At 50.0% G+C, this 24,376-nt stretch overlaps 2 protein-coding genes across 3 annotated transcripts in view; one reads left to right on the top strand and one right to left on the bottom strand.

Annotated features, from left to right (window-relative positions):
• The window catches only part of COL2A1 (collagen type II alpha 1 chain), a 30,723-nt gene extending 19,334 nt beyond the window's left edge, over window positions 1-11,389 (top strand). Inside the window, exons 29-54 of the mRNA XM_079141715.1 lie at window positions 127-180; window positions 529-582; window positions 802-855; window positions 1,067-1,111; window positions 1,277-1,375; window positions 1,622-1,729; window positions 2,058-2,111; window positions 2,355-2,408; window positions 2,798-2,851; window positions 3,245-3,298; window positions 3,627-3,734; window positions 4,217-4,270; window positions 4,674-4,727; window positions 5,470-5,631; window positions 5,837-5,944; window positions 6,164-6,271; window positions 6,543-6,596; window positions 6,767-6,874; window positions 7,091-7,144; window positions 7,304-7,411; window positions 7,646-7,699; window positions 8,159-8,266; window positions 8,591-8,879; window positions 9,318-9,505; window positions 9,828-10,070; window positions 10,833-11,389. Of these exons, the coding sequence (XP_078997841.1) occupies window positions 127-180; window positions 529-582; window positions 802-855; window positions 1,067-1,111; window positions 1,277-1,375; window positions 1,622-1,729; window positions 2,058-2,111; window positions 2,355-2,408; window positions 2,798-2,851; window positions 3,245-3,298; window positions 3,627-3,734; window positions 4,217-4,270; window positions 4,674-4,727; window positions 5,470-5,631; window positions 5,837-5,944; window positions 6,164-6,271; window positions 6,543-6,596; window positions 6,767-6,874; window positions 7,091-7,144; window positions 7,304-7,411; window positions 7,646-7,699; window positions 8,159-8,266; window positions 8,591-8,879; window positions 9,318-9,505; window positions 9,828-10,070; window positions 10,833-10,979 (2,577 nt within the window). The 3' untranslated portion in view covers window positions 10,980-11,389. The remainder of the gene's footprint in view (window positions 1-126; window positions 181-528; window positions 583-801; window positions 856-1,066; window positions 1,112-1,276; window positions 1,376-1,621; window positions 1,730-2,057; window positions 2,112-2,354; window positions 2,409-2,797; window positions 2,852-3,244; window positions 3,299-3,626; window positions 3,735-4,216; window positions 4,271-4,673; window positions 4,728-5,469; window positions 5,632-5,836; window positions 5,945-6,163; window positions 6,272-6,542; window positions 6,597-6,766; window positions 6,875-7,090; window positions 7,145-7,303; window positions 7,412-7,645; window positions 7,700-8,158; window positions 8,267-8,590; window positions 8,880-9,317; window positions 9,506-9,827; window positions 10,071-10,832) is intronic.
• Window positions 11,390-15,617: 4,228 nt separating this feature from the next.
• On the bottom strand, window positions 15,618-20,765 carry TMEM106C (transmembrane protein 106C). Of its 2 annotated transcripts, none has more exons than XM_079143038.1 (8): window positions 20,634-20,765; window positions 19,937-20,151; window positions 19,029-19,092; window positions 18,394-18,553; window positions 18,163-18,303; window positions 17,655-17,704; window positions 17,142-17,195; window positions 15,618-16,338 (listed from the first exon to the last, which is right to left on the bottom strand). In XM_079143038.1, exons 2-8 carry the CDS (start codon window positions 20,121-20,123, stop codon window positions 16,242-16,244), a joined length of 753 nt encoding a protein of 250 aa, XP_078999164.1. In that variant the 5' UTR covers window positions 20,124-20,151; window positions 20,634-20,765; the 3' UTR covers window positions 15,618-16,241. The 2 variants fall into 2 exon arrangements, with proteins under 2 accessions (XP_078999164.1, XP_078999165.1); XM_079143039.1 differs by having other exon boundaries at window positions 20,709-20,730.
• Between the last annotated feature and the right edge of the window lie 3,611 nt (window positions 20,766-24,376).

Here is a 24,376-nt window from a genome sequence, read left to right as displayed (position 1 = left end):
TTCAACTGGAAAATCATGAAGGTCTGGAAACCATGGGTCAAAAAGTACATCTGCCCATTCCTGGGGGGAACTGTGGAACTGAAGGAAAGTGTGAGTCATTACATCACCTTTTTCTCTGCCCTCTAGGGTCTTCCTGGGAAAGATGGTGAGACAGGTGCTGCAGGACCTCCTGGCCCCGCTGTAAGTACCTGCCAGCCTCTCCCAGTGACCTCGTGGGCAGGGGCTTGTAGGGTGGAACAGGGAACCTCAGGCTCATTCACTAACGGAGCTGACAGATGCAGATTTGAGTTAAACCAGGATACCAGACCCATCAGCTGAGATGAGGTGTCCCAGGAGGAAGTATGGACCCCATCGTGGTGCAGGGAAGTATAGGTAGTTGGTGGGAGTGAGGCATACGTGCACACATCGACTAGACAGTGCAGGAAGGCATTGGTCTGCCCACGCTGCTGACCACCCCAGGACCTTGCTAGCTGTGGCTCTTGGTTCTCAGGAGCACTAGCTCAACCTACCTTTTCTTTCCCTCTTCAGGGACCTGCTGGTGAACGAGGCGAACAGGGTGCTCCTGGGCCATCTGGGTTCCAGGTAGGTGGCTGTCCAGTTCCTTCCCACACCTAGGATTATCTGGGGCAGCAGCAGGCACCATGGGTAGAGGGCCTACCCCTGTCATGGGGTGCGAGGGAACACAGCTTTGATACCCTGGTTCTTGTTGCTTCTTCCTTTGGGTCTGCCCAGTGTCATGCCTCCCTGGAGGACTGAGGCAGAAAACTCACTATTTGCTAACCCTGTCACTTTGACTTCTAGGGACTTCCTGGCCCTCCTGGTCCCCCAGGTGAAGGTGGAAAACCAGGTGACCAGGTGAGTATGGAGCTCTCTGAGCCTGCAACCTGTGCTAATGTGCAAGAGACATGGGTGAGAGGACCTGAGTAGCCCATGAGAACTAAGAATGTCCCAGACCCACGTCCCAGCTCTTCACAGATGATGCATTCTGAGTTCCCATAGAGGGCTGTCCCCAGTGGGCTCTGGATCATGCTGCCTTCGCTCTTTCACATGCTTCTTTGTTCTCTAGGGTGTTCCTGGTGAAGCTGGAGCCCCTGGCCTTGTTGGTCCCAGGGTGAGTGTCCTGTTGGCCATTACTGGGCCTTCTTAGGCCTACCCTTTCTGTGAAGTTCTGCCAACACTTCCCAGAAGGGAGGTCCTAATTCCCTTTCTGCCTCCCTGCTTCTCCCTGACCTCCTTCCCACCTCTCTTGCCTGATGGCATCTTGTCTTTCTCCCAGGGTGAACGAGGTTTCCCAGGTGAACGTGGCTCTCCTGGTGCCCAGGGCCTCCAGGGTGCCCGTGGCCTTCCTGGAACTCCTGGCACTGATGGTCCCAAAGTAAGTCAGACTGGTTCCTGTAGGGGTCTTCTGGGAGCCTGGGGAGGTCCCACTGAGGGTGGAGAGGAAGGTGAGCTGCTCAGAGGGAATGCAGAGTGGCAGAGGCGAGTGGAAGATGGAACTGGAAGGGAGATCTGGGCAGGAGGAAGGGAAGGAAAGAGGACTTTGGGACACTGGTTCCCAGGCTACACACTGAGGCCCTGGAGAGGTGCTACCCACCATAGACTCCTCTTGCCTTCCACCTAGGGTGCATCTGGCCCAGCTGGCCCCCCTGGGGCTCAGGGCCCTCCAGGTCTGCAAGGAATGCCCGGTGAGAGGGGAGCAGCTGGTATTGCTGGACCCAAGGGAGACAGGGTAAGTACCAGGTCTGAAGTACCTCTCCCCAGAGTCATGGCTTTGCCACATTCCTGCCCCTCATACTCATCCTCCATCCCCTCTGGATGAGAGTCTTGGTTCCTTCTTCTTGAGGAACTTGGAGACCCCACTTCCAAAACTGCCTTTTAGTGCCACCCTCTCCCCATCTCTTCATCTTAGTCCTGTTACTTCTTGTCATACACCCTGAGACCACAACAAAACCCTCTTGGGCAGGAACTGAGCCCTGGAGCTCTAGTCAGGGCGGGACTAAGATAGCCAAGGAGTCCTGGAGCGCCCCTCTGAGGCCGCTGGTTTTCTCTTCCCCCAGGGTGATGTTGGTGAGAAAGGCCCTGAGGGAGCCCCTGGAAAGGACGGTGGACGAGTAAGTGAATGCTTGTTGCAGGACTTGGAAATTGGGTGGGACAGATACAGGGGACCTCACGAGTCTCTGGCATCAGAGGAGGGAAGAAGCTGGGATTGAGAACTCACAGAGACTTATCTGCCAGACAGTGGATGGGAACTCTGGGGACCTTGGACAGGATACAACCAAGGCCCACTGGAGTGGGCCCCCATGTGTCTGGCCCTACTCTCCCTGCCTGCCTAACCTTTGCCTTCTCTCTCCCAGGGTCTGACTGGTCCCATTGGGCCCCCTGGCCCTGCGGGTGCGAATGGCGAGAAGGTGAGTCATGGCTGGCCACCCTCATTCTGCCTTCCCTCTCCCAGAAAACCACCTTCTCTTCTCCTGCCAGAGAAGCTGTGTCTCCTCCTACTCACCAACCATCACCCCTCTGCCACTGGGACTCCTGGAGTGAAGGGTGGGGTCCTCTCAGCAGGGAAGCCATTAGCTGTGTACCCTGTGAGGTGGAACAGCTGGACTGAGGGTAGAAGTTGCCTCAGTGAAGGCCCTGAAGAGGCTGTAGGGGTGCCCGAGATCACGAGGAGAAAATAGGCTGGAGTATACTAGGGCCCCGAGTCCCCTTTCCATCATCAGGGCCTCCTGGATGCACTTGGCTCTCAGAGGGCCCCCACTTTGGTTCCCCACCTCCTCATTCTTGGCTTCCTCCACAGGGAGAAGTTGGCCCTCCTGGCCCTGCAGGAAGTGCTGGTGCTAGAGGTGCCCCGGTGAGTATCTGCCTCTCTGAGCTGGGCCTGCAGCCTCCAGGAGCCAGGAGCCCAGCTCAGTCCCTCCACCTCACCCTGAAGGCTGTTTAGCCCCAGCTCCTTGTCCTTTGGGTCTAGGAGTGGGAGGAGAGATGGGAAGGGAAGGGAGAAGTCATGTGGGCACAGGATGTGGTAAGGGCTCAGGGCCTTTGAGTCAACATATCCTTTGACCAAGAAAGACTTTCTGCCCTTGGTCCCTTAGTTTAAGATCAGACAACTTTCAGATGCCTTCTCTCTGAGGGTGACTGGATATGAACTTGGGTTGAACTAGGCAGAGAACTCTGGGCTCTCAGGAGGGAATAGAAGCGGGCAAGCAGGGGGTACTGACCTTCCCTGGGCCTGCTCTTTTCACAGGGTGAACGCGGAGAGACTGGGCCCCCTGGACCTGCTGGATTCGCTGGACCTCCTGTGAGAATCTCTGTTCAACCCACTCTCACCCCACTGCATGCAGGCCAGTTACACATCCAGTACCTGATAGCATCTTTTAGACTGTTGGGGAGGGAGAGAAGCATAGAAATTACGGAAGAGGGAAATGTTCTCTCTCCTTCTCTCCTTTCACACTTCCTTGTGACTATAGCAGTCCTGTCTTAGACCCTATTTTCAGGTTCAGAGTGGACACACAACTACACACACACACACACGCACACACACGTACTCCCAGAGTCTCTGGCCCTTTCGGCAGAACCTCAAGGGTTTGGCTTGCCCTTCCCTTATTCACCCACTTCTCCTATTCCAGGGTGCTGACGGCCAACCAGGTGCCAAGGGTGAGCAAGGAGAGGCTGGACAGAAAGGTGATGCTGGTGCCCCTGGTCCTCAGGGACCCTCTGGAGCTCCTGGGCCTCAGGTGGGTAAAACTGAGCTCCCTAAGAATTGCCTCTGAGAAGCAGGGTTGCTGGGTACAAGAGGAAAGGACCTGGTAGACTGGACAGGCAGAGAATGGCTAGGAGCCTGTCAGTCAGTGGAAGGGATTTTCAATTGTCTGGGGTGTGGTCTGTGAATATTTGGGTCGGGGTCTTGGAGGACCTGCACAAAGTACAGACTGTATCTCCACTGACCACAGACAGCCAGGACAAAGCAGCTGATCTCTTGGGGAGAGGGATGACAGGGCAGGAAGGGCTTCCTGGGAGGTGCCTGGAGGACTTCTAGAGTCTCCTGTTGGTGGGGTGGACAGGCCTGCCTGTGACAGCTTCTCCAGGATGGGATCATATTGGCAGGAAGCTGTGCTTTGAAAACCTAGCTCGCAGGAGTCTGCTGTTGGGACTCAGAAAGAAGCCTACCATTCTCCCCAGTCCACTGGGCCTGATTGTTTCCCTCTTTCCTTCTCAGGGTCCTACTGGAGTGACTGGTCCTAAAGGAGCCCGCGGTGCCCAAGGTCCCCCGGTGAGTGAGGCCCCTCAACCCCTACCTCACAAAGAAGGCTAGACCCTAGGCTCCTGGGGTAGGTGGTGTTCAAGAGTCTCCACCTGCTCCTTTCTCAGTACTGCTTATGCCACAGCCTAAGTCCATCCCCCAGTCAGGTGGGAGAGAGGGCGCCCTAGGCTCACTGAAGCACCAAATGGCCCTCGTAGGCAAGAGACCAAGGAGCCACACATACCTGATTCCATGGCCAGGCCCAGTGGGGCCCTTTCCCCCTCTAATCCCTTCTTGATGTTTGTGACCCTTCACCCTTTGCCCACTCCCATTTCTGAGACACCCCCTATCCACCCTGCCAGTTCGACTCTTGACCCTCCTGAGGACTGAGATATTCAGGGACTTTCCTCTCTCCTCTTCTCTCCTCACATAGGGAGCCACTGGATTCCCTGGGGCTGCTGGCCGTGTTGGACCCCCAGGCTCCAATGTGAGTGTCACTCCTGGCTGGTGTCTACCTACTCCTGGCACAGGAGGCCCAGGCAGGGGTGGAATTGTCTGGGTCAAGAGAGCTCCAGGCTGGCTCCCATTTCCTCTGAGATGGAGCTCATTGATCATGAGGGTCCATCCCCCTGGAGAGCTGGGAGCAGGGTTGGGACCATACATCTTCTGCACTGACTTGGGTTTACCCCTTGAATAGCTGGTTCAGTGGGTAGAAAGGCTGGCATGACTGTCTTCAACATGGATACATTTCTTGAGCAAGTTCTGTGCACCTGGCTCCATGCTTTATAAGGAAGCCAGCAGATTCCAGATCTGACACTTGGGGGGCTGCAGTGAGAGAGTGGTTACAGGGAAATGTTATGCAGTTCACCAATGCCAAGTGCAGGAGAAGTGGGGCTGGGGCAAGCAGAAGGCATGGGGCTCAAGGAGCAAGGTTGGGGCTGTGCCTTTAGGAATGGGGAATCGAGAATGAGGGACAAAGCAGGAGGGATAACGTGGGGATGAGAAAAAGCACGGTGGGCTGGTGGAACCTGTGCTGGCTGTCCAGAGCTCTCACAGAGGAGAGGAGAACAAAGAGGCAGACAAGAGGTGTTAAGCTTCCCTTAGTGTGTATGGCAGGAGGGGATATGGAAGTCCCTCAAACGAGCTGCTCTCTCTGAGGCGACAGTGGTTTGGAAGCCTGGATGAGAAGGTTGAGGCGAATTCTCACTTTCTGCATTTGCTCCTCCTAGGGCAACCCTGGACCCCCTGGTCCCCCTGGTCCTGCTGGAAAAGATGGTCCCAAAGGTGCTCGAGGAGACAGTGGTGCCCCTGGCAGAGCTGGTGATCCTGGCCTCCAAGGTCCTGCAGGACCCCCTGGCGAGAAGGGAGAGCCCGGAGATGATGGTCCTTCTGTAAGTCCCTCACCAGGCCTGTGCCAAGGTCCCTGAGCACAGGAGTGTAAGAAGCTCCTGAACTCCCCTCACAAGGGTAGGAGGGAGCAGAGACTGTGGGGATGAGAGAAGAGGAACTTCACAGAGAACAGAACCAGGAGGGCAGGAAAAACCATGGTCAGGTGGAGCCACTGCATCTGTTCTCATTTCCTACCTCTCCTCTCAGGGTGCCGATGGTCCTCCAGGTCCCCAGGGTCTGGCTGGTCAGAGGGGCATTGTTGGTCTGCCTGGACAGCGTGGTGAGAGAGGATTCCCTGGCCTGCCTGGCCCATCGGTGAGTGAGAGATGCTCTTCCCTCCAGCCTAGCTGGGCCCCACCTGGCTCAGGCCTGAGGCTTTTAAGCTTGGGGTAGTGGGTGGCTTGGCCTCTGAAAAAATGTTATCCCACTCGGCACCCTCAGAATTGTCCCTGAGTCATGCCTATCTCCTAAAATGAGTGGTGGGCCCTGGGCAGGGACACTTGGCATGTACACTCATGGTCTTTGTCCCCACAGGGTGAGCCTGGCAAGCAAGGTGCGCCTGGTGCATCTGGAGATCGAGGTCCTCCTGGTCCTGTGGGGCCTCCTGGCCTGACTGGTCCTGCAGGTGAACCCGGACGAGAGGTGAGTGGCGAATCCCCCTGGGGTGGTTCTGACCAGAGAGAGGGGTCCAGTGCATCTCTGTGCTACCCCAGCCAAGTCCTGGGGCCCTGGAGAAGGGGCTGTCAGGATAGGCTGATAGGCCCAAGAGTATGGTGCAGATGTGTGTGTGCATGTGGTGGGTGGGGGAATAGCACAGAGACCATGAGATAGGCAAGCAGGAAAGGGGAAGACGAGAGGGCCAAAGGGAGATGGCAGACAGAGTTCTAAGTGCATTCTTGTTTCCTTTGCCCAGGGAAGCCCAGGTGCTGATGGTCCACCTGGAAGAGATGGTGCAGCTGGAGTCAAGGTGAGTATCTGGTATCTTCTGTTTGTGCTGGGATGGAGAGGACATTGACTCAGCCTAATAGGTCAGCCTGGGTGGCAAGTTGGAATCAACTTTGTCTCAATCTGGAAGGAGCTTCTGTCCTTCCTCTTCAGGAATGTTCTTCTCTGAGTCTGAGTCCTCTTTCCTGACAGGGTGATCGTGGTGAGACTGGTGCCGTGGGTGCTCCTGGAGCCCCTGGTCCCCCTGGATCTCCTGGCCCAGCTGGCCCAACTGGCAAGCAGGGAGACAGAGGAGAAGCTGTGAGTATCCTTCATTCAGCAGAAGCTGGTGGTGGTCATTGTGGCTGAGTGATCAGGGAGAGTTTCCATGATGGCCCTCCCACAAGCTACAGGGCTGGAGGAACTCCCTGTATCCAGGGGTCTCTAGACCATGGGGACAGCAGCTTTGCTGCCCAGCCCAGGGGAAAATGTGGAGGAGGGCTTTTCCTTGACTCTGCTCTCACTCTGTCTTCACAGGGTGCACAAGGCCCCATGGGACCTTCAGGACCTGCCGGAGCCCGGGGAATCCCAGTGAGTACTGGAGCCTCCTGCGGTGGGTCCTTGATAGGGTGGGCCTGGAAGACGGCGGGGACTCTGTTGTTCTTGGGACTTCTTGACTTAGGTGGAACAAACACAGGGCTCTGCTAACCCTGACCTGACCCAATCCATGTCTGTCTATATTGTTCCTAGGGCCCTCAAGGTCCCCGAGGTGACAAAGGAGAATCTGGAGAGCCTGGAGAGAGGGGAGTGAAGGGACACCGTGGCTTCACTGGCCTGCAGGGTCTGCCTGGCCCTCCTGTGAGTGTCACTGTCTGCAGAGGGCTGCCCACGGCCTCACAGGGCTTCCCTTCCTGCTTTGATAGCTTGGGGTCACCCTCAGAAACTCCCTGGACAAACTCAGGGTGACTGATGAGGTAGAAAGGGAATGGGGTGGGACACATACCTGCTCCCAACTCCCAAAGTAGGGTGTGTGTGTGTGTGTGTGTGTGTGTGTGCACTGACCTTTGCCCTTTGCCACTTCCTTCCACACAGGGTCCTTCTGGAGACCAAGGTGCTTCTGGTCCTGCTGGTCCTTCTGGCCCTAGAGTAAGTGAGATGGAGTTGGGGGATGGACAGAGCCTTTCTGGAGGGGTGGGTCAGTGTAGTGACCAGGGTTTCTAATTGTTGGTCATGGAACCTTGGGCTCAGGGGTCCTTACTCAGGATGTACCCTGAGGGAGGCAGGACCAGCCTGGCATCACTATGGCTACAAAAACACTTGTGGCCACATGATGATCACAAGAACAGCTCACAGCTGTCAGACAGATGCTTAGGTATCAGGGTTTTATAAACAGGAGTTAAGGAGGATAGGGAGCCATGGAGCTGATCTACTGGTCCTTGACCAAATAGAGGCCAATTTAGGGTGCCACAGCTGAGCAATATGAAGAACTGGGGGCTGAATAGCTGGTGCCATCATGACGACCTCCTAACTAGCTACAGCTGCCCCTCAGCCTTCCCTGTGAGGTCCATTCCTTTCTCATTACTTCTTTTCTCTCCTGGCCTGTAGGGTCCACCTGGTCCTGTTGGTCCTTCTGGCAAAGATGGTGCTAATGGAATCCCTGGTCCCATTGGGCCTCCTGGTCCCCGTGGACGCTCAGGCGAAACTGGTCCTGCTGTAAGTGTCCTGAGTCCTTTCCTATGGTCTGAGGTGTCCCCAGCTCAAAGTCTCTTTTGGGGCATTAACCTGTAGCTAGTGGTGAAGTCATCCTTTATCCTGGGGTCTCCTGAGGGGCTCAGGGAACCAAGGGTTGGTGCTGGGAAACAAAAGAGAGGGGCTAAGGAAGAAATGGAGAAGATGCTATGATTTTCTTGACCCTACTTCTGCCCTTACTCCTGCCATGGGACTGGGAAGAGGATGCCCTAGTCTACTCTCACAGATGGGATCAGACACAAAGCTCCTCCCATGGTTCCTGACTGATCTCTCTGTTCCCTACTGCAGGGTCCTCCTGGAAATCCTGGACCCCCTGGCCCTCCAGGTCCCCCTGGCCCTGGCATCGACATGTCTGCCTTTGCGGGCATAGGCCCGAGAGAGAAGGGCCCTAGCCCCCTGGAGTACATGCGTGCTGACGAGGCAGCTGGTACCCTGAGACAGCATGACGCTGAGGTGGATGCCACGCTCAAATCCCTCAACAACCAGATTGAGAGCATCCGTAGCCCGGAGGGCTCCCGCAAGAACCCTGCTCGCACCTGCCGGGACCTGAAACTCTGCCACCCTGAATGGAAGAGCGGTGAGCCTGGAGGACAGGGTTTCCTGCCCCAGAGAGTGAAGAGCCACCCCACTGGGCATGCCCTCCTTCAGTGGCAAGGCAGAGAAACCCTTTGGTACAGGGCCTGGAAGGTTCTGGCAGATGGTTGCTCTCCCATTTCACAGCAGAGAAGCTGTATCCCTAGCACCTGGCCTGCCATGGCAGAAGTGACTTCAGGGTGGATTCCATCCTGCTCTGGTCTTGACCTTCATGCTGGTGTCCTTTTTTAGTGCTAGATGCCCATCCAGATCTTCTTGCTCACATGCTCTTCTGTCTCCCCTCTCTTTAGGTCACACACAAGCTTTTCCCTAAACCCTGATTTCCCTGTAGGCCCTCTCTCCTTCCCAGGCAGTCTGGCCCTCCTGGGTTTTTGAGTATGAGTCTGCTGAGCCTGATGGGGTGCTGCCTCTTCTCCTGTAGGAGACTACTGGATTGACCCCAACCAGGGCTGCACCTTGGACGCCATGAAGGTTTTCTGCAACATGGAGACGGGAGAGACCTGTGTCTACCCCAACCCAGCAAATGTGCCCAAGAAGAACTGGTGGAGCAGCAAGAGCAAGGAGAAGAAGCACATCTGGTTTGGAGAAACCATCAGTGGTGGCTTCCATGTAAGTATCTGGGTGCTCTAGGCCCAAGCTGGCTCCTCAGCCTTTCTTTTTCCCTGGATGTTTTTGCACCTTCCCCACATTCACTAGTTTTTCTCTGGGCTTGAGGGGAAAGAGAGAGGAGGAAGAGTATTTTTCCCATGTGGAGTTGAAAACAGATCCTCTAAGCTTGCTCCATTCCCTGGAAGCAGACATGTCCTCTCAACTCCCCACCACCCAACATCCCCATCAGTTCCTCTGATTCCTGAATAGTTGCCACCTCTGAAGCCCCTGATCCCAGTAAATGCCACCTCCCAGGCCTCATACCCTGGCTTTCTGCCCTCAGTTCAGCTATGGAGATGACAACCTGGCTCCCAACACAGCCAATGTCCAGATGACTTTCCTACGCCTGCTGTCAACTGAGGGCTCCCAGAATATCACCTACCACTGCAAGAACAGCATTGCCTACCTGGATGAAGCAGCTGGCAACCTCAAGAAGGCCTTGCTCATCCAGGGCTCCAATGATGTGGAGATCCGGGCTGAGGGCAACAGCAGGTTCACATACACTGCCCTGAAGGATGGCTGCACGGTGAGTGGGGCTGACTGGAGCTGCCAGAGAGATGAGCTGCCCAGAGCCTGGAAGTCACCTGTGTGGGAGGGAGGGTTGGCCTATAACCGTGTCCTAGTCCTAAAGTGACAGATCATCAGAAATGTGAGTTTGAGTGGTTGTATTGAGAAGACAAGTTGAGTGACAGGTGAGGGAAAGGTACATATTGTTCTATCAGCTTGTCAACTCTCTGTCTTGGACAAATAAGACCATACCTGGCACACTCAGTGACTTCTGCAGAAGTGCTCATGTAATGTGTATGGACATCCCTACAAGAGAAAGTAAAGAGGGGATCACAGGTGGGGAATCCACTATGGTATGGGGAAGGAAGGATAGGACAGGAGGGTGGAGGAGAACTCTGCTGCTAAGGACAGGAGTTGAAGCAGAGAGGACTTGAGCAAGACAAGAAGAGGTCTAGGGCCAGGCACGGTGGCACAGGCCTGTAATCCCAGTGGCTCTGGAGGCTGAGGCAGGAGGATCATGAGTTCAAAGCCAGCCTCAGCAAAACTGAGGCACTAAGCAATTCTGTGAGACCCTGTCTCTAAATAAAATACAAACTAGGGCTGGGGATGTGGCTTAGTGGCTGAGTGCCCCTAAGTGCAATTCCCAGTACCCTGCAAAAAAGAAGAGGTCTAGGCAGCCTCGTATGTTTCACATGGTAGTCGTTCAGCTGTGGGTTCCTGGGAAGTTATCACTGGATTACAAAAGCATGGACTAAATAGCATCTCCTTTCTTTCCCCCTAGAAACACACTGGTAAGTGGGGCAAGACTGTCATCGAGTACCGGTCACAGAAGACTTCACGCCTCCCCATCATTGACATTGCACCCATGGACATAGGAGGGCCTGAGCAAGAATTTGGTGTGGACATAGGGCCTGTCTGCTTCTTGTAAAAACCCGAACCCAGAAACAACACAATCCATTGCAAACCCAAAGGACCCAAGTACTTTCCAATCCCAGTCACTCTAGGATTCTGCACTGAATGGCTGACCTGACCTGATGTCCATTCATCCCACCCTCTCACAGTTTGGACTGACCTCCCCTCTCTAAGAGACCTGAACTGGGCAGACTGCAAAATAAAATCTCGGCATTCTATTTATTTATTGTCTTCCTGTAAGACCTTTGGGTCAAAGCAGAGACAGGAAACTAACTGGTGTGAGTCAAATGCCCCCTGAGTGACTGCCCCCAGCCCAGGCAAGAAGACCCGCTGCAGGTGCTGGGCGCAGGAACTGTGTGTGTCCTACACAATGGTGCTATTCTGTGTCAAACACCTCTGTATTTTTTAAAACATCAATTGATATTAAAAACAAAAAATTATTGGAAAGTAAACATTGCCTTGTGCTTTGTTCTTTAGTATGTTCTCCATTAGTCCTTGATTCTGTATGCATCAAGATGTGGCCCTGGGGCTGCCTTCTGTTGACTTTTCAATGGAGAGCAAGATTGGAGCTCTTTGTAAACTTTGCACTGTGTGGAACCCAGGGGTAAACCAGGACCAGAGACTAAGTCTATTTGTCAGCTTTGTGTTACTACAATGAAAACACCAGACACAAGCTATTTGTGAAATAAGTGAGGCTTATTTTAGCTTTCAGTTCTGGAGGTTCAAATCCGAGATCAGGCAGTCCTATTGGTCTGGGCCTCAGGTGAGGGCAGCACATCATGGCAGGAATGTGTCTCAGAGCAAGTTCTCACATCATGAGCCAGGAAGCAGAGTGAGAGGAAGATACTGGGCCCACAATCCCTCCTGAGAGCACACCCCCAGTGACCTGAGGATCTCCCATGAGGCCCCTCCTCTCCAAGTTTCCACCACCTCCTAGCAGCATCACTCTGGGGACCAAGACTTAAACATTGGGAACTTTGAGGGACCCAGTGTCAAACCATAACATGACAGTTGGGGAAGAGAGACGTCTCCAAGGGATTGCCTTGCTCTCCAGAGTAACCACTGAACACAGCTGTTCAGCAAGAGGCATGGCGCACCATGAACTTAGAGGGCAAGGTCAGGTGTGGGCCATATCCTGCTGGGTGGGAGAGAAGGTGGGGTGAAAAAGCAGGCAGGAGGGCAGGAGGACTAGAGGGGACCCTGATAAGTGCCCATTCGCAACCAGGATATTTATTTGCATCTTTCACTAAGAATCTTAGGTCAGATAGAGGTGGGTTATTAACCTCCATCCCTCCTGCCCCTCCCCGTTTCCCTTTCCCACCCCTCTTCTGGCCCCCATTCTTCACTTCTTGGGTTGGCACTTAAAGCTTCCACTCATCTCCCCTGAATACCAGACTTAAGAATGGACAGCCTCCCCTTTCTCTCTACTACCTGGTGCCCCTTGCTTTCCAGTGCCTTGGGTAGTGTAGAAGTGAGCAAGTTGTTCCCTTCTCCACTAGAGGGCCCCATGGGTGGTGGTGTGTGAAGTGGGTAGCAGATAGGAAACCAGTCAGAATCCATGACAATTTCTCTTTTTTTTTTCTGCGGTACCCAAGGGAACTCTACTGCTGAGCTACATCCCCTACCCTTATATTTACTTTTTATTTATTTATTTTTTTTTTATTTTTCAGACAGGGTCTCACTAAGTTGCCCAGGTTAGCCTTGAACTCGTGATCCTCCTGCCTCAGCGTCCAAGTCACTGGGATGATTTTTATAAAACCAATTTTAAAAGATCTGGCACAGCTAATAAACCAGAGAAGCAAAGCTTTCTCTGCCTCCTTCTCCCATCCCTGCCCACTTCCTCTAGATTAAGTTGACAACTTTTCTATTAAAGAAATACTAAAATTAAGTTGGATTTGTTGGTATCAATACCCAACTTATGATGTACACTTAGTTGAATGAAGTGTGCCTTACCAGGTTTAGCTCATGGAAAAAAATAAAGTAAAATTACAACATGTTAATTAAAAATACAGAATAGTTATCATCTCATAAGTACAAGTAACCCTTCCACTGATCAAGAGAGCTAGTGAGGGCAAGAAAAGCAGGTGAGGTATGTGGATATTTAGGAAAAATTTCTTTAGATAATAGGTAGAGTTGAGTTCAGTTCTAACCTGTCAATCCAACTGGAGCCCACATGGCTTCCTTGCTCACTTCACTCATGGCAACAGCAGCAGAGCTTCCTATTCTTAATAAAGTAGTTCAATAGATTGTGACCTCCAGCTTAGACCCTTGCAAAAGAAGTCCCAGGGTCTCCAGCTGACTCCTCACAACCCAATCACTTCCTAGGTACCTAGTAAAACCTGGAAATAATAACAGCTGCTCTACAAAGAAAGAGAGACTCAGCCCGAGGACTCAAGGACATGGAACAGAATGCCCTGCATATGTGGGCATCCACCGTCAAGTTGAAATGCAAGCCCCACCAGGGCAGGGATGCAGTGCTGTATGATGGACTGTTGCTCTCCCCACAGGGCAAGGTGTAAGTAAACAAGTAACTGAAATCATTGCTACTCCCCAGATCCCCGATGCTCCAGGAAAGGTAGGACTCTACAGAAAGAATAACCTGTCAGGTGAGTTCCTGAGCAAGCGGGACAGAGCAGGCTCACTGATTATGAGGGCTGAGTCAGGTTACTTTTCCTGTCTTGAGCCTTCTCCTCTCTGTGAAAGTGTCTGGCATAAAAGCCTTTGAACTAGGAGCCAATGCCTGAGTTCCAGCTAAGACTTACTCTGAAGTCCTTTGAATCCTGAATAAATCATGGAACGACCTTCTGAAATTATGTCCACTTCTAAACAAGTGGAGGAGCACAGAATCTTACGGGAATGCTAACACAGTGATGACAAATTTTACTTATAAAGAATTATTCTGCTCAGCAGTTGGGGTGGGGGACACATCTGGGACCGTATTGATTCATGCAGTTTTTAACAAATAGGCCAATTTCACCCCACCCTCCCAGCACTGGGGATTGAACACAGTGGTACTGTCACTGAGTTTCATCTCTATCCCTTTTTATTTTTTATTTTTTGAGTTTCTCAGGCTGGCCCCAAACCAGCCTCTGCTTTAGAGCCTCCTGCTTTAGCCTCTCAAATCACTGGGATTACAGGTGTGCACCACCAGGCCCAGCTGATTATTTTAGTAATTGTCCATACTTTGGGCTATAATCCCAAGGATAGTTGACCCAGAAATCATAGGGTCTTGCTGTGGGGTAACCAGGGCTACAGAATAGTTACTGGAGATAAATTGTGGTCTAGATGGGGCCTGGTGAAGATGAAAGGCTTGTGTAGACTTCTAGCTACATCACTCAAAAAAAATCCATCAGAAACTGCAATCTTTGGCATACAACGGGAGCTTGATGCTTTTTTTAATTTTTTTTTTGGTTGCCAGTGGACCTTTATTTTCATGTGGTGCTGAGAATCAAACTCAGTGTCTCACACGTGCTAGGTAAGCACCATACCACTGAGCCACAACCCCAGCCCACTCAATGCCTTTTTTTGGAATGAATAACCTACAAATAAATGGAGATTTCTATAGGTAGCAGCTCTTCAACCAGGTGATATGGTACAGGCGAAGCAGAAGCTATAGAGAAGTGATCTCTAACAAGCCTCATCTCTAAGAAACGTTCTTTGCAAATTTCAATCCACTGGAAACAATGGTGATGGTAATGATACCTGAGCCAACAACTTCCCCTTTCTAATTTGGGATGGCTGAGAGAAAAATTTAGGCATTTGCTCAAGAATTGACAGGCACCATGATAAAATTATGCAGAGCATCCCAAAGTACAGTTTGGGATGCTAAGAATATAAGTAGGTATGAGAATTTGTAGCATCAAAACCAGACTTATTGCTATGTTTAGAGAATTTAACTGTTCTCACTTAAATATTAACTGGATTTTAAGTTAATATCAAGAAGCAAGAAATGTTTCCCAGTCACAAAAAAAAAAAAAAAAATGACTCAAAACTGACATGAGTAGTTTTTTCAAAATCACAAAGAAAATACACTACAGAGGCTATATGGAAAACGGAAAAACTAAAAATACAGAAGAGTGAACATCTTCAGGAGTTCAGGGCATGTTCTGACTAGGGCAACTTTTTCAGTAGTGCTATTCCTTCACCAAGATCTCTCACTACCACCACTTTGTACACTCTTTACATCACACCGTTAACACCGAAACTCCTGCGTTCAATCTTTGATGGTACTCAATGTCAGCCAACAGTCATTAAATTTAGCCTTAAGGTGCTTGATCCTCTGCAAATTTGTGGCTGCAGCCCATCCTCTGGTGGTTGAGAGGGCACAGACAGTTGAAGAAACTTCCAACTTCAAACCGGTTTCCCTTATTAAGGACAAAAGTCACATTGGGGGTGATCGGGGAGTTACTCCTCAGGCATCTCTGCCCTGCCTTTTCCAACCTCCAGAGGGTACTGTATGCTTTATTCTGAAAAGTAATAGGGCAGCCAGTTGCCTGGAGAGGCAAATGAAGTGAGGCTGCTTGCTGTGACAGCGCTTATGAGGGCAGCAAGATGTCTGGGCTCCTTTTCTGTCCTTTCCACAGTGGACCCTGTACTGATCCACTTACTATTCTATGGTTCCCTCAGGGTTGTCTAGGCAATCAGAGACACAGAAGAATCAAAAGCAGTTTATTTTTCTATCAAACCCTCAATCCATGTTCCAGCCAATGGACGAAGGGTAAACCAAGCCCCACATAGACTTTTGGTAGAAACAAGTGACTTCCTACAGGAAAAGAAAATCTTTCTTTTAAGAGCTTCTAGGCATTTGGGAACAGATCAAACAAATGCACACATTGAGTGGTTCCGTGCTGTCTTCTTTCAGGTATTCCAGGGGTCCCCCTGATGCTACTTCTGTGCAGATGAGGCACCGATACATCTGCAGATGCACTAACAGTCCTATCTTCATGCCACTCTGTGATTTGATAACCAGAACCATGGTATGATTTCAGCTTATAATGCCTCAAGAACAGTTAAAAAGATTTGAATTGAATTCTTCAAGCCTTTATTGAGGGCCAACTATTTGCTGGGCACAGGCTAGGCACTGGGCAATATTCTGCTGGTTCTGAGAAACATACATGGTGCTACAGGGAGGAGGTTGCAGGAGGGTGTTTGCTGTGGACTAAGAGAAACAATTCTTCTTCTTCTTATACCACCTGGGATCAGTATGGAATTCAGGCTCTGGGAACAGATGCTGGGCTCTCTTCTATAGGTACTGCCATTGGAGAACTGAGAGCAGATGCTAAACAGCAGTGGAATTTGCTCCACAATCCACATAGTGATGTGTCTCCAAGGAGCTCTGGGTCATGTGACCAATATATAAAATTTTCACTGAAGTTCTAGGAAAAAGAAAACCAAGAAGAAATGAAATAAGCAAGGAAAATTGCCCAAAGTTTCTTGCAAATTCAGGCAACAATACCCACGGGCTCCAGGCACATATCTTCATCATTATATAACCAGGAGGTCAGAGGATCCTTCTATACTCTTATGTCATGAGGTAATCTTCTAAATAAATGGTTCTTAACCAGGGATGATTTTACCCCATAAGACTGGCAACACTGGAGACATTGTGGGTTGTTCCAACCAAGGATAGAGGGACTGCTACCCCAAGCTAGTAGGTAGAGATCAGGAATGCTGTTAAACATCCTACAATGAAGAGGACAGTTGCCTACAAAAAAATGGTTTCTGGCCCAAAATATCACCAGTGCCATCCTGAGAACGCTTGCTCTATCCTCACATTTCAAATGTCGTAGTAGAACCCGTTACCTGCAAATTTGACAGTCATGGGTCCATGAATAATTCTGAAGTTACATGACACATGGTAATTTGTGTGGTTAGGGAGTAAGTCTAGTCAAATACCTAATACTTACACCTTGAGAAAGCTTTTCTTTCTTTACTGGTCTCATTAGGATTCTAAAGGGATCAAGTGTACTTAGTTAAACTAGATCCCATTTCATAGAGAAAATGACAATGTTCAACTCTTTGTTGTGAACCTGGTGACTTATGCAGGGGATCTGGACGCCACATCTAGAGAACACCAAGGAGCTTTGGGATCTTTTTGGCTATGTGCCTCTGAGCAAGGGCAGTAAGCTCACAGGGTCCAACAGTTCAAGACATCAGGGTAGGGAAGCAAGGGACATACCGCATGAAGGTCACTATGTTGTGCACCAGGATATCAGGTAATGTACAGAAGAAGCTACCAAGCAGCAAATACAGAGACAGGCAGTTTGATTTAAAACAGAAAAAAAAAAAAAAAAAAAAAAAAAAAAGAAGAAGAAGAATCAGTAGAAGGGTACAAAATTATGTGGGGTGACTCCCAACACCCACCCTTCTGACCCAACGCTGCTAAGGCCCACCAGTTCTGAGCCCCCAGCAAGGGTCATTCCCATCTTTTCACATTGTGACCCTTTTTTGTTTTTTTGAAAATGCTGGAGCTTGGTAATGTTTTTAGTGGGTTAATGATCTCTGAGAAATTCCAGCATTTTAATCACATATAAAATGATATCTCTTCCAAATAAACCTTAATACAGCCAAAGCTAGGGAGCCTACAGGCCAAAGGTTGGGACTTAAGGCAGGGTTAGTCCCCAGACAACTGAGCACCACTCTGAATTCCTTTCCTCTGGTAAAGAGCACACAAAAAAAGTGTTGTCCTTACTACACATAAGAAAATGGTCCTCCCATTTCAGCCTTCACTGTAAAATTCACCTGAAAAAAAGAAACTGGAGTCAGTCTGTGGCCAAGTAGGCTTGACACAGGACAGCACTATTATTAGAAACCCACAGACCCTGGATACTGTTCCATCACATACAAAATATGCCCCCAAGACTGACCCTAATATAGTTTATGAACCTCTAATAACTACTCTGACCTCTTCCCTTCTGAGAGGCCAAAGGACTTCAGACTATAATGCCACCTCTTTTTGATGTGTGGTGAGTCTTTCTTTTATAAATTCTTTTGCTCCCCAAATTCTTAAATGCTAGCTATTTTCTTCCTCCTTCTCCACAACTGTTCATAATTACAGAGCCGATTAGGTCTTCCTCATCAATTGGTGCCTACACATGGAAACCAGAAGGAAAGGAAAGCAGCTGTGTATCCCTGCAGCACTTACACTGCGGGACACTCCTCCTACACTGCGGGACAGGGACCCCTAAAACACAGCTTACCAGTTGCTCGCTCCGTGGTGGAATGAGGGACACGTTAGTGGTCACATATGTGCCAACCACTGTGTTCATGTACTGAACCTGGCTGGACAGTCTAGTAACTGCCACAGGGTAGAAGTTGGAGTTTCTGATTTTCAGGGTGGCCTGCATCAGGGCAAGTGAGGAAACAAGTGTAAGTGTCCTGGTCCAAGACTAGCAGGTGCACAACCCAGGAAGTGAAACTCCAGGTCTTACCGTGATAGCGAGAATTACAAGTGAGTCCCGTTTATTAAATGTGACTTTCACCACTTTGATGCCATCATCACCCACGAGGACTGAATGTGGAAACAGGAAGAAAACCACCAAGCCAGATGCCAGGAGACAGAGCAGGACCGACAGAAGGACATACTGCTTACTGCAATGATATGACACATGCCCGACAGGTAGTCAGATCATGGTGCAACGGACCAAGGTTCAATACAAAAGGGGAAGCAAAGGGGAGAATGAAAGGAGAATACAAAGCCAGGAACAACAAACCAGGCAGAAGGGGTGGAGCAGAAGAAGCCTTTTAAAACCTGTTTGGGCACTGTTAAGAGAAGCCAAAGAGAGGAGCTGTGTGGACAGAGACATTTCCCCACTCTCAGGACACCCTACTTCTCCAATTCCTTCCAATCTCATCCCTTCACTCGGCCCTTAAAACATTTCTAGCTTCAAGTTCCTTTTCCCAGATAGTGATGGGGCCAGAAATACCTTTCTTGGGCAAAGAGTAATAAAAGAAATGGGCATTTATAAGAACAGATGTAGTTTTCATAGAATTAACTTGCACTCTTACATATAAAAAGGAATAGCAACAGGAGTGGGTATTAACAGGTGACAGGCAATTAACTCACGTTCTTTGAGGGCGCAATCTCTGATCACTATGTGGGATCAAAGCCACCAATTCATTGACTTGCTCTGGAAAAGAATGAAGCGTGTATTTTGTAAATCCCATCTACTTGGCAGTACTTTTCTTCGCACTTCACTGCAGCCTGCCATGGCAAATACTTTCCTGGGATTAGACATTTAAAAAGTATAGTTTTACATTTTAGGTCTAATGAACAAAAAAAAAAAGTAAATTTATAGAGAATGTGAGAAATAACAAAACACCTGAAAGTAGTGCGAGGTCAGTGACATGAAGTTGAGAAACCTGGGATCTTATTCTGGTTTTACTGCTAGGCCAACTTGGCAGTCATCAACCTCTCAAAGCAACTGTTTACTCACCTTTAATATGAAGGTTTAGAGTAAATGTTTTTTAAGCTCTAAACTTTGTGAGTCTCCACCTAAACTCTTAAGACTCTCTGAGGGCTTACTAAATAATAGATAATCCTGAACCTAGCCCAGGCTCCTTTCCTTAACATATGTTTGTTTCTCCTCACCTGATACATTTTGCTGACCTTGGGCTTCACTATCTGCTTCTTTATAAAGAAGCTTCCAAGATGGCCCACCCACAAAGCTGTGCCAGTCCTTATGAGCAAGAGCAATAAAGAAATGTACCAAACAACCCCACAACATAGGAAGAAGAATATTCAAAACCACGGTGGGGGTGGGGATAAAAGAGTGGATGTGAAGAAAACAAAGGGTTTCAAATATAAGCAGACAAAGAGAAATTGCAGAATCTGCCCCAAGTGTATCACGTCAGCTGAGCTGGCTTCAAAATCAGTCAAGGACTACAAAAATATTGTTGCATAAGAGAAAAGCTGTTGGAGCAAACCTCTGCCTTAACCGGGAATCAGTTCTTCCCTGATCACCATATTCTCACCTGTTGGGATATAGCCTGTTCCTTGGCACGTGAGACAGGTGATGCTATCTCTCCCTGTGAACTCCACATATGGGAACTGAGCAATGGCTTCTTCCTGCTCTAGATCAGTCAACAAGGCCTCCCTGTCATCTTCTTTCTTTCGCTTGCAGGAGGAAGGGTGTGTAAAGGCAGACTGTTGAGACCCCATGGCCGTGATGTGCCACGTGTGTCATGTCCTAGATGAAAAGAGGCAAATAAGTGCATGTTAGCGTCCACACTGAGCCACGACAGAAGACGCTGCTTCTTTCTATAAGAAAAGTGAACACACACACACACAGATTAGAGGTTGCCATCCTGAGTGTGAATCCAACTGCACAATTTCTACCCGGACACTCACTTTGTGGCACTCTCCCCTCTATATACAGAGGGGGCCATGGGGCCTGCCTTTTGCCAACCTACCCAGCCCCTCACCATCCTGGGACTCGCCCCAGCCACCTGGTCCAGTTCGCCCTTTCCTCTCCACTATTTGCAGACTGTGTCTTTCTCGAGAAAACCTTCCTGAACAAACAAGCGAACCAAATTAATAACAGGCCTTAGCGAACCCCATCCTCCTCCACTCCCAACCCCAAGGGGCGGGCTCAGGTCACGCCCCCTGCAAAAGCGATGTTTCGATCTCATCAAAGTCGCCTAGGCGGAGCGAACGCCAGCGTCCCCTAACCTGCAGGGCTCGAACTCCCGGCAGCTCCTTCCCGGGCTCTCCCTCAGCCACCTAATCGCTCCAGCGGGTTTATACCTGCCTCTTAGGTCCTTAGAGCTGCGGGCAGTCGGTGCGCAGGCGCAGAACGGCTAGTGGGCGCGCGGGGACGACGGCGTGCGCTCGCGCCTGCGCTCTCGAAGCGTGAGGACTTCCCTTCCACCGTGCAGCTGTCGCGCTCCTTCTCGCCGGTAGACGGCAGCAGAGAGCCGAAGAGGAGGGTGACCCTGGAGGCTGGTGGAGCGCCTGGTCCATGGAGAGGTCGGTGCTTCGCTGCTCCCAGAAACACTGGGAAAGCCTTAAGTTTTTGCAACTGGGCACCTCTGCTGCGGGAGGAGGAAGGCGCCACCGGTGACCAAAGCCATTCGCGTTGCACAGGGGCTTAGTAGATGTTGAGGGTGTAAAGTCGAACACCCAGAACCTGCCCTCAGTCGCGTAGAGGCTCGAGACGCTTCTGCAGCCCACTCTAGGATTGTAGATAACAGTGCGACAGGAGGGCGTGCAAGTAGGAGAGTCCCCTAGCACAACTTGGGGAAGCTTCCAGGGCGACTCCTGCCTGCTTCTCTCAGGAACAAACTCAAGAACTGAGCTTTGAAAGTTGGATGCGTTGGGGAGTAGATTGACTCTGCTTGGGTACCTCCCCGTCCCAACCTTACACAATACAGGCATGGACATAAAAGGCTAGAGAGCACTTACAACTGATGGGGTTGTACATGCTTCCAGGCTGAGCTTAGCCTGCAGCAGAAGGAAGTGAGGCACACATTGGGCAGCTGAAGTTACTAAAGATGATGTGGGAAGAGGAGATATTCTGAAATTGTGTCAAGGAGGGACCCATTTGGCAATTGACAGAGAGGCTGGACACCTGATTTCTCTTACTTCCATATTCTCCTCATTCACCTGCTGCTGTCTAGCCACCTGCCAACTACTGGCCCTGAGTCTTCAGTGTGAAGCAACAAGGAATCATTGCTCCCTTTCTTCTTACTTAAACAAATCTATGTTGTTGGGAGGACAAATGCTCAACCAAAGATACATTTTCCAATCTGTTTTGCAGATAGAGGTGGCCGTGTGACACTGTTTTGGCCAATGAGGTGAAAGAAGTTGTATGGAACTTTTGGGAAAGTTCCTTAAAAGGGATGGAGCCTCAACTGGTCTTTTAATCTTCCTATTTGGAATTTGGACTTGATGTTGGAGATAGGGAAGTCACCTTTAACCACGAGGCAGGAAGTGTGTGCTAAGGAAGGCTAGGTTGAAGGGTAAAAGTCCATGATGGCATCTGGAGTTATGATCAGGCCCTGGGTTCTCATTACAAACCTGTTTGGGGGGTGTCTTCTCATAGTGGGATGTAATCCTAACAAATACAGACACAGAGCTACTTATAGAAAAAGACAGCTTGTTTTAAGCACATGCCATGTCGGCCACACTTAGGTTTCTATCCTCTTCCAACTTCAGCCCTCAAGGTACTTGCCCTTTGAAAGAGGAAGACTTCTGTCTTCCAAGTCAGTCTTTCCTGTCTGAGGACTTGTCTCCTACTGGTATTTCACCTGGAAAATGACCTCTACTGAGAACCCATCCTCTTTAACTGCATGGATGTCACCTCAGTTCATGACCTCTACTGGACACCCTGCCCAGGACAGGGTGCAATAAACCTAACATCTGCATTATGGATGGACATTACAGAGGGATTACAGACTGTCCCAGAGTAGAAGAAATGAGTCAGCCACTGATTCATATCAGCTGAGGAGAAAGAAGAGGGGCCCAGAAAAAGATGGAGGGTGGGGATGCTTTCAAAAGGGAGGGAAACGGTCTAAGGGCTTGGAGCCTGTGGTCAGGGAGAGGCAGGGCTTGGTGTTGATTGGAGATTGGAAAGAAGTCTGGGGCATCACTAGCAAAACCTGAAGCTCTCTAACAGTCTGCTTCCAAAAGTGTGTCTTGGGACAGATAGACTGGACTTTCTAGTGTGGCTTTTATTGCTTCTTTTCTCCCCAACACACAGCTTGGTACATAGTAGGCCCTTGATAAATGCTTTTAGAACCACATAACCTGGAGGGTGGCCAGGATGGCCTGGGGAGTAGTCCCAGCATCTGCTGGAGCCATCTGGGAGACAATTTTAATTGGGCAGTACATTCCTAAGAAGACAGCCATCACTTCTCACTTGTGCCTGGCTTCCAGGTTTGTCTCACCATCCTGGTTAAGAGCAGTGAAGTTACTGCAGACATGAGCTCACTGGGGCTTTCCGGGTGGGCCAGGGCAGAGTGGGGCCAATTGGGCATCCTTGCCCTTCCAACCTCCTCCGTGGCCATTATGTACTATGGGCCCCACAGGCTGAAGGCAGTGGAGGCCTGAAAGAGTTGCTGGTCCAAAAAGACCATGAGGAGGAAGGGAAGTTCAGGAAAGAGCTCTGCTCATCTTTGTCCTTCCCCCACTCATGCACAAGGACAGGTGGTGCAGGAGGGTATTCAGGACTGTGTTGACCTCCCCTTGCACTGCTGGAAGCTGAGATTTACATTTGGAAGTCTTCATTCTGCCCCCTTGGTTTATTCCATAAATGAGAAAATTGCTTGAGGTTGAATGAAATAACTTCAATTTTCAATAAGTAGAAATACCTACACCAGAACCAAGTAGTCTGTCTCCTTATTCGGTGTACTTTACAGAAGGACCTGATGACTTGCTAAAGCTTGGAGAGTCTCTTTACTGCTGCCACTGTGGTACACAGGTAGATTTAAGGGGCACCAAAGCCCCCTTTTTTATTTAATGGAGTCTGTGTTTATTCTCATGTGAATCAGGGATCTCAGAGCCCAAAGCTCTGGCCTTTCTACAGCAAGGAAGTGGTCCCACTCTCTGAAGTTCCAGGTTCAGTTCTGCAAGGGAAGAAAAGTCTAAAGGGAGAAGGGGGAAGGAAAGTTTCCTTGCATTTAAGAGCAGCACACAACCACAGAGTATTCTACCACTTGTGTGTCACTTCTTTGATGAGAAGAAGTTGTTATTCCCATTTTATTTGGTGGGGAAATGGAGACAGGAAAGCTGATTTGCCCCAGCTTTGGTGGGAGGGTCCAACTGGATATTGTGGGTTTTCTTCTCCCAAGTTTTCTCTTTTTGCTTTTTCTATGCTTTTTGCTAATTCCTATGAACAATGGTCATAGGCAGAGAGTTCACAGACCTTTTCTAGGAAGAGGGGGCACAGAGGGTGCATAAAGAAAGAGTTCCAGGCAGGGGGTGCACCCACAGTAGTCATAAGCAGGGAGCTCTGCTTAGAGGGGTTGAACCTGAAGGGGGCCAAGGCCTTATGACTTCAGAAAACTGACAGCCCACCACACCATGTACAGGGACCTACCGCCACAAAGCCGCAGTTGGCCAAATCAGTCTGCAATGCCAGGCTGTCCTCAGCTCCTTCCCAGAGTAGCATCATTGAGCTGCCTGAGGGACTAGGGAGGGAGGGTCTCACCTGCACTGTGTTTCCTTTGACCTGAATCAGGAATGCTCAGTAGGAAGTGTGACTCTTCTTCCCCAAACCCAGCTAGGAAAGGGAAAAAAAAAAAAAAAAGGTCCTTTTTTTTTTTTTGTTTTGTTTTTGTTTTGTTTTTTAAATTATAAGCCAACCTAAATCAAACTCAGAGTTCCCTCCTGACTGGCTGGCAGGAAATTTAATCTCCATGATGACTGAAACCACCTCTGCCTCCCCAAGATCACTCAAAAGTTCTGAGGCTTTG

This window comes from Sciurus vulgaris, assembly GCF_902686455.1.
Source record: "Sciurus vulgaris genome assembly, chromosome: 5".
In the NCBI taxonomy this organism is placed as follows: Eukaryota; Metazoa; Chordata; class Mammalia; order Rodentia; family Sciuridae; genus Sciurus; species Sciurus vulgaris.
Note: the sequence above shows the minus strand (reverse complement) of the source record. Positions and strands in the feature narration are given on the sequence as shown.